At 54.8% G+C, this 8,489-nt stretch overlaps 2 protein-coding genes across 2 annotated transcripts in view; one reads left to right on the top strand and one right to left on the bottom strand.

Annotated features, from left to right (window-relative positions):
- VOLCADRAFT_100246 (uncharacterized protein) overlaps nt 1-168 on the bottom strand; it is a gene marked incomplete at both ends in the record, with an annotated part of 3,449 nt that extends 3,281 nt beyond the window's left edge. The window contains one exon of the mRNA XM_002958870.1: nt 13-168. Within this exon, the coding sequence (XP_002958916.1) occupies nt 13-168 (156 nt within the window). The remainder of the gene's footprint in view (nt 1-12) is intronic.
- A 4,177-nt stretch (nt 169-4,345) lies between these two features.
- On the top strand, nt 4,346-8,268 carry VOLCADRAFT_100245 (uncharacterized protein; the record flags this gene model as incomplete). Its single annotated transcript, XM_002958883.1, has 7 exons — nt 4,346-4,518; nt 4,673-4,751; nt 5,330-5,392; nt 5,648-5,730; nt 6,975-7,069; nt 7,410-7,592; nt 8,186-8,268. 7 exons carry the CDS (start codon nt 4,346-4,348, stop codon nt 8,266-8,268), a joined length of 759 nt encoding a protein of 252 aa, XP_002958929.1.
- Between the last annotated feature and the right edge of the window lie 221 nt (nt 8,269-8,489).

The raw sequence follows: 8,489 nt of genomic DNA, 5'->3' as shown, positions 1-8,489 counted from the left end.
CGCCACGCCCACGCCCACGCCCACGCCCACGCCCACGCCCACGCCCACGCCCACGCCCACGCCCACGCCCACGCCCACGCCCACGCCCATGGCCACGCGCACGCGCACGCACACGCACACGCACACGCACACGCACACGCACACGCACACACACACGCACACGGACATGGGCAATCCTACAGGTCGGGGCCCCCCTGGGCGCTTCGCGCTGGGGCCCCGCCCAAAAAACATTCCCTCGGGAAGCGAAACCGAGCGATATGGTGCGAAGGCGCCGTATATCCTCGCTCGCCCCGTCCGGCACTTACGGGCCAAACATGGCAATCTATTACGAATAATTTTCAAAGGTGTATGTTTTAGTAATAATTTTGGCCAACGGGATGTCGCAGAAAAGCATAGGATGCTTCTTGACGGCCCAAATGCTGCAAAGTACAGGAATGTAGCTGAGCCAAACGTTAACAAGGGCGGAAGGCCATCAACTAAGAAACTTTGTGGAGACGGTGGGACTCCAGAGCCTCTGAACAAAGTCCACGTCGTTAACGAAGCAGTCAATCGCGAGGCAAATGAGCTATTGGAGCCTTCGCCACAGCTTACTGGCAAGTTCACCATCTTGGCCACAAACAGAAATCGTTGTCGGGGTACTCAAGGGGGGGAGCTAATAGGAGCTGAGGAGAGAGACAGTCCTTGCAGTTTGAGTGTGTGGGTTTACGAACCAAGAGTGTGGGAACTGAGGAGAGTTGCATTACTGCACGAAGCATTTTTGTGTAAAAGCAAGACAACGATATTCTGAGACAAGACACTAAGAGGTTTTGCGTGGACCGGATGGACACCTGGGTCAGGAAGGGATTTGCACCCAGATGCAGTACGGCAGCACTGTGTTGGTTATTCAACGGGGGGTCTAGGGGGGCGCAGGGGCCCCCAACCACTTGCGACAAGCAACACACCAAAGGACAAGTCTTATCGCTCGCTAAGCTACAAAAACCTCGGCTCCAACTTTGGAAAAAACACTGATGGCGAGCAGCATATCAGCAGCGGAGCCTTGAGCGTATTTCGACCTCAAGTCCTCAACGGTGCAAACGCATGCAAGTGTGCTAAACTATGCCGTCCTGCTGCTGCAATGACTTTTGATCGTCACTAGCCGCAATTTGTCCCATGCAGCTTCGTAATCCTAATTTCCCTTCCACTGGTCGAATCCTCTGTATCTTATTCATGTATTGATTCATCCATCCAAGCTAAATACTGGAAAGCTTTGACCCCGAAGAAGAAGAAGTTCTTTGCTTCCTAATTTAGACATTATTCCTGGACTTGTCCGTGGTCCTTTCGTACCCTCGAACTGCCAATATCTGGTAATGGATGACGGCGCCCATAAATGATTAGAGCAGTCGTGATGGTAAATTGTGAGGTTATCGTCCAGGGAGGAGGGGGACTTCCTAGGCGGGGGACACCCAACCCCCAAGAAGGGCTTCAGCAACGGGAAAATGTTAGTGGCGAATGTTCGCTGCCCCCTGGGCTACATCTCGGGGTAGAAGCAGCAGTAGTGGGTATTACAGCGAGCCCCAGACCCAAAGGAATAACCCCCCAGAGTAGAGCCACAACCTACCGTGCACTGCATTGGGAACCTTGAGAGGAGAACGCACACCTTGAACCTCAATACAGCTCATCCCGAAGCTTAAGAGGCTGAATGGGGTGCCCCAGCAGCCACCGCTCAACGAGGGGAGTAGCCTGTAGGCCCCTACTCCCAAGAAGCGACAGAAGGTATGTGTCCTCACGAGAGGCAACCCTAGGGGCAACAGCAAGCCGCCGCTGAAAACTTAAGACACATGCAAACCCAAGGCACCAGTATTACTGAGGAAGCAAAAATGTAACAATATCTAAGTATGTAACATAGCTTCATGTGGAGCTTCACACAAGAGGACGTCCCGAACGACACGAAGGATGGGGTGTCTAGGACCGATACCTGACCGTCCTTCAGGAGGCAGACCAAGAGCCGCAGAGCTCCTCAGGCACACCCAGTACTCTAGGAGATGCATACCCCGACCACTGGATGCATTCGCCCTTATCGCAGCCGCCAGAAATCTGCGACCACAATCCATGGTGCTAACGGTGGCTAGGATCAGCACGTCCTAAACACATTGTTGAACATCCGTCGGGGCAGACACCAGCCACACATGCCTCGACCCACTGACTGACAAGGATAAATGATCTATTAACGCTTGTGCAACTGGGCATGCCCGAAGTTGGTGACTACGGGGTGACCTATCGGTGAAAGATGAGCTCCATATCCACACTTAGCCAGGCAGGCGGCTGGCAGAGATTAAGGCCTGACTTCTGCTCCCGGAGTGTCCAGGTTCAAATCCGCCTGCCGACTCCTTGTGAGTTTGGCGAGTGTTGTAGTAGGAGGTGGGCCCCCATCTTATGAACGGTATAGGACGTGTTAATATCAACTTGCGAGCTGACCAGAAACTAAGTTGAGGCGCCGTTGATCCGCCAGATTTGATTCATGCTGGTGGTGATGAATACATATTGAAGTCGGATGGGGTTAACGGATTAGGGTGCCCCTCTCGCAGGGGAGAGCAGGGAACTGCCTCGGGAAAGGGGGCCGCTGGTGAAGCTATACCACCCTGTAACAACATACACACTTAGCCGGCAAAGGGCCCCTCAGAAGGCGCAAGCGCGCTTACTCATTTTCATTTTCCTAACGCGACTTCGATCAAAGACGCCGAAATGAAGTACATAGAAATGGCATGGCTTCGGCCGGAAGGGGTTGTAGGAGTGGGTGGATGGAATGAAGTAAGCAACGAGACGGTGGCGGGAATACAAGCGGATGGGCCCATGGGCGACGGGCTGGCAGACTGGAAGCCAAAAGGCTGTAGGCGCAGGGAGAACCTCGAAACATGTATGACGGGAAATCACGGGAGCAATGGCGGGGCAGCTTGTAACGTGCAAGAGCAGTTACATAACTCTCAATGCTTCTCTTCAACGGGGTTCACGTATCTATTCTCAAGACCTTCCTTTTGCGACGTCGTACATTAGTGCGGGTCGTACACTGGATGGCTACATCTTCTCTGGTGTATCGCATCCGGTGTCTTTTGACACCACCATGACTGGTTGTGACAAGCCTTAACGTAACACAGCTGGTGTAAGGGGGTTCGCTTGGCCTCCAAGGTTACGGAAGCCTCGGCTGATGCCTGGCGCCGCTCTGATGATCTACAAGGTATGCCACAAATAACAGATGGCTAGAGCTTTTGACATAATGCGTTGTTAGAGGAACGCCCTGGCCGCGGATTGCTCGTGACGCAGCGCTCGCTGCTGGCTAAAAGTCAAAGAGGGGATTGTGAGCTTGCGTAGAATTACTTGTGTACATTTTGCACTGTAAATGCTGGCGCTTGTGTAGCAGTTGAAATCGTTTGGCATAACTAAGAAGGCCAGTGGCTGACGCACCTTTTGTTTCCTGTGATTTATGATTTGAACAAATACATGACACTAATAGATGGAGCGCTATTAGCTGTGGAACGCCATGGCCCTCCTTTTCGTAACGGTTGGTAAGCGGAAGGAATGGGGAGGCTTTCATCAACAGGACCACTGTTGTGCCATTACTTTTGCTCAATTTATGGCATGGCGGCAGTGCCTTGATGGTGGCCTTGATCGATGGAAATGCGGGCTGCTCGCCTGCTTACCGAGCGAGTACTGCGGTGTGCAGATGCGATCTATGCCCACCTATAAAAACGGTCGAGCCGGAAATTTACTTTATCTGTTGATCAAATGATGAAAGCGGCTACGTTTTATGAGCCGGGCTCCAAGTCGTCAAATCCCACGTGGTCAAGCATCGAGACTGCATGTTTCATGAATATTACTATTCTCATATTGTTGAAATGCTTATTTAATCAACTAGGTCGTTAAATGGCGAGTTACTTGAACAGAAGGGCGAATTAAGCCTTTCGCTGCTGTGGCATCCGAACATAACTTTCATCCTCTGTAATATACCTGTTGTTAAATCAAAGAGATGCTTTTTAACTATGATTAATAACAGTTCTGCAGCTACCAGCATTGATGGGGACGAGCGTTCCCTTTGCTAAAGCCAGTACAGTAATGCTGTACTTTTGTGTACTACTTGATTTCCATATATAGAACGATAATTACCAGGAATAGAAGGCGTTATTTGATTTCAGATCCGCAAGCTGGGCTGACGGGGCTATCTGTGCACGTCGTAATTGCCGTATTTTTAATCCTATGCTTGCGTGCGTCGAGCGTTTTCATAGTCGGGCTGTCTGGCTACTATTGGTGTCAGGCGGTGTGCGCCTCTAAACTGACACTCTGCCGTGTTACCAGCGCTTTGTACACCCGACGAATGAATGCATTCGCAGCCTTTGCACTTCTAGCAACTGTCATTAGGAATACCTACGCTCTTCCAAGGATATGGTATACTCCCAGTGACATTTTCCCTTTCGGCCACAAGTGCACAGAACATCCGAAGGAGGCATACGGCTATGCGCCCCATCATAAGACTCCGATTGACGACCCGTAAGCTCGGGTGATCATTGGCCGAACGATGTGACTGAACCTCGTAGGCTTCACCGCTGTCGAGTTCTCAGACAAGGAGCAGTTCCATCGGTCGAGCTTTCGAACGCACAGCAGCTCAACCCTCCTCCGAAATTGGTGCTCCACTGTTCTGCAGGGAAATATCTTTCATATTTCGCGACCCAAAAGGCTCAGTGATAAAAAGCTTTTGCCCTGGAGCGATCTACCATATTCAGGTAAGGGGATATTTACTGCAAGTGCAGCGGTGGTCAGAGGCCGAAGCCCGCACTACCCCACAGCATTCTTCCGGGGCTCTTCCATTCATTCGCCTTTTTGATTATCTGGAACTGCCAGTATAAGGTATCATCAGGGCCCCTACTGTATAGGATTTCATTAGCCGCTCCAGTTGGCCGGCAGAGCCGCCAAATCCCCACGCGTCTTTCAATTCCGATTCACCAGCAACACCTGAACCCGTACAGCATATTTCTTCGTGTCTAGCTCTAAGGGGAAGCTACCGTTGTGCGATTGGTCCTTATGCAACCACCCGCCCGCCAGCCGGGAGGTGACCGGTCAGCCCGCCAGCAAGCCGCTGTCACCACCCGCCCGCCCTGCCATGTGATGCCAGTAGTGCTATCACCAAGTAGGGAGGTAGCAAGCCGGTATCTTTTACGGGACAAGGACTTCCGCTACATCTATGACAATACACGTTAGTCTGTACGATGTTGCAACCACCTCCAACCGTTAGTTCTGCGCTACCCTCTGTAACGCATGCCCCGCTCCCCTTTCTCCCTCATCTCCCCCTCATCTCCCCAAGTGCCTCCTGCTTCTCTTCTTCCTGAAAGACCTAAGCCCCTGCATGTATAGCCTTCGGGGCCCGGTAGGGTTAGCGGCCACAGGGCCACCACAGGGCCTACAGGGTTTGATCCCCCGTCCGAACCGCTTTCCCACTCCTCCCTTAGCTTTCTTCCGAACAACTCCTTCCATACCGCGTTTCCCTCTCCTTCCCCTCCGCTCCTTCCCCTCCGCTCCTCTCCTCCGCACCTCTCCTCCGCACCTCTCCTCCGCACCTCTCCTCCGCACCTCTCCTCCGCACCTCTCCTCCGCCCCTCTCCTCCGCCCCTCTCCTCCGCAGCTGTCCTTCTCAAATCCCAGGCTGGCACTGCTGACCGCCTCGGAAGGGACGTTCCTGAATCCGTACTACACGGGGCCCAAATGGTGAGGAGAGGTGTGGGATGGGGTGAGGTGTTGGGGTGGAGCTGTGAGGGGGTTGATTGTTGATGGCGGTGGGAAAGCTGGCCAAGGAATGGCCCCCCGGTCTGCGATGGTGATATTAATGCTGGTGTGGGTGTTGGTGTGGGTGCTTAGGTGGGGAGGATGAAGGTTTGGGTTCTTTGGCTGATGCATAGACGAACGGACGAACGAAGCTACTCAGGTTCCGGAGCCACAGCGCCATCTCTCTTAAGTTGGTGTTGTCACGGTCAGCGATGAGGGTTGGGAGGGCGGGATGACGGTGCCGTACCAAGCACGTGTATGTCATGGCCTTGGGCGATGATGTGCTCGGCCTGAGCGGCCCCGGGATGCGTGCGGTGTTCCAACACGTCAGATATGCTAAGGCGCGGCATAGCGTGTTCGAGCGCATTAAAACAGGCAGGGCTCGTGCGGAGCGGAGGCGTTTGAGGGGCAAGATGATAGCGGAGGGGCCTTTTTCTCTAGTGCCGCCCTCCGCGGGTTTTCTCGTTCGCGGTTTCGCCTGTCTGCCCTTGGCCCTCGCAGTGTTGGTTGAACTTGTGCGTTGACTTTTCTTTGGTTGAGTGCTTCTCCCCTGGACAAACCCAGAGCGGGGGGTCAGTAGTCTTAGGGTGGCGGCGAGAGGTCTTGTGGTTTCTAACTCTCTGCGCCTTTTCCTTCTTTGGAGGCTTTTGTTGGTTCGTTGCCGAGTCAGGAGACCTGCCCCGTCTAGCCGTTGTTCCCTTGGGATCTCTTTTGAGTGGGGGGGTTATCAGGGAGCCTTTACACACATACATGTCCCTTTATGGGTTAGGCACTACTGGCAACGCGCGACCATTGACCCCGGGAGATCCACGGATCGAGTCCTGTCAGGGTCGAATATCCTTCCGATGGTGGACGGTATTGCGCCCCTAGTTGATGGACGGTGGTGACCTGGGAAAAGTCAACCTGCGAGCCGACCAGGAATGGAGTTGGGCCGCTGTTGACCCGGCAGATTCCGTTGGATGCTGGTGGTGGGTGCGGATCCACTGAGAAATTGACTAGGGTGACTAGATGAGGGTGCCCCGAAATACCGGGTAAGGCAGGATTTCGCAGGGTAGCTGCCACGGGTGAAGATATACCCCCCTGTTTCACACATCATACATGTCCCTTTCCTATCTGGGGTTCCGTTTCGTGTCTTGGCAACCTACTCCTCAACTGAACGGCCCCTCCCCGCACACACACACACACAGTCCTAATCGGGTGGACCTGGGAGGCTCAGACCCGTCAAACGTGGCATATTCGTATGACATTACTTTCCAGGCGCCCTGTAGCGGCTTCACCGCAGGTATGTGAGTGACTGTGACAGCAGCCGGTTGGGGTCGGAAGGGGTAGCCGGGAGCCCCACTACCACGGGGGGAACCGGGGGGTGGGGCCATGACGTAGCCATGAAACTGCCATGGAGGGGCCAGTGAAGCAGCAGGGGCTGCAGCAGTCGAAAGCAGCAAGACACCCGGCTAGGCCTCCGCTTGTATGCGCGCGTGTGTGTGTGTGCGCCACCCTTTGCTGCGGTTGATGAGATCGACCACGTCGGGCGTCATGTTCTGTATGATGTATGTATATGTGTCGGCTGTGCCCCTGCGCTGTGTCCCTGCTGGCTCTGTTCCTGCTCCGGATCCGGCGCCCAGGGAACGGCACTAATGCAGCGACCTCCGCCAGCGGCTCCGAAACCACTCGGGCTCCTGGACCCTCCGAATCCGTGCGGAGCAGCGTTACCTTCAAAGTGACCTCCGCGGCCCGAATCCCACGAGCCCAGTGGCGCCAATCAACCGCGACCATGCGTCTGCAGGAATCCTGCGTTGCTGCGGCATGTGGGTTTCGGTTAGGCGCTAGGCTGTGCCGCGGCGTGTGGGTTTGTGGCCAACATATGATGGGGTGGGGAGTAAACGACTGATAGGGGGAGCTTCGGGGAACTTGGGGTTTGCATCTTTGACTACGTGCGCCTAATCCTTTACCTGGTTCTTTGGGGCTTGTGGCCCCTGAGGCGCTGAATGCGGGTGTACGGACTTCCTATTCTTGGTGATGTGGCTTTATCCGTCTCTTTAGTGAGTCTGGTATTGGATTTGGGGGCTGTTGGGGTGGTACGGATTGGGTACTCGTATGGTGGGATGGGGGGAAATGAACCATCTTAGGGTGCACGGCACGCGTTCAATGCCCACGTCCGTACAATTATACGATCTTTGGGTTCAGAATTCCTTAGGTATCCCATTAGGCATCATGCGAGTAGTCAAGGTGCCGCACGCGCCGTGTCTGAATCTTGCATGCAACGCATGGGATACGGCACCTGGCATAATGCACGAAGGGCCCTACGGAACGCCTTGCATGTGAAGTGTGTTGGAATCCCTGCAGGCTCCATTCCGCCGCCGCCGCCGCCGCCGAGCCACCCCCCTCGGACGCCGCACAGGGTCAAGAACACTCCCCCGAAGGGGGCTGCCACGCCGCCGCCGCCGCTTGCCTCAGCTGCAGAGCCACCCACAGAAATCGTGATGGTTTTTACTGATGAGCCCTCCCACCCTCCCGCCACCGTCGTACGAGTTCCACCAAGGCGGATAAACCCACCATTACGATCTCTCCCATCCTCGCCACCACCACCGCCGCCACCACCGCCACCCCCATTGCTGTTGCCGCCACCACCGCCGCCACCACTGCCATCGCCATCGTTGGTATCTCGACCCCCTTCGCCTCCGCCCCCACCGCCACCTCCACCG

The sequence above is a fragment of the Volvox carteri genome (assembly GCF_000143455.1).
Source record: "Volvox carteri f. nagariensis unplaced genomic scaffold VOLCAscaffold_110, whole genome shotgun sequence".
In the NCBI taxonomy this organism is placed as follows: Eukaryota; Viridiplantae; Chlorophyta; class Chlorophyceae; order Chlamydomonadales; family Volvocaceae; genus Volvox; species Volvox carteri.
This window is presented reverse-complemented; position numbering and strand designations above follow the sequence as displayed.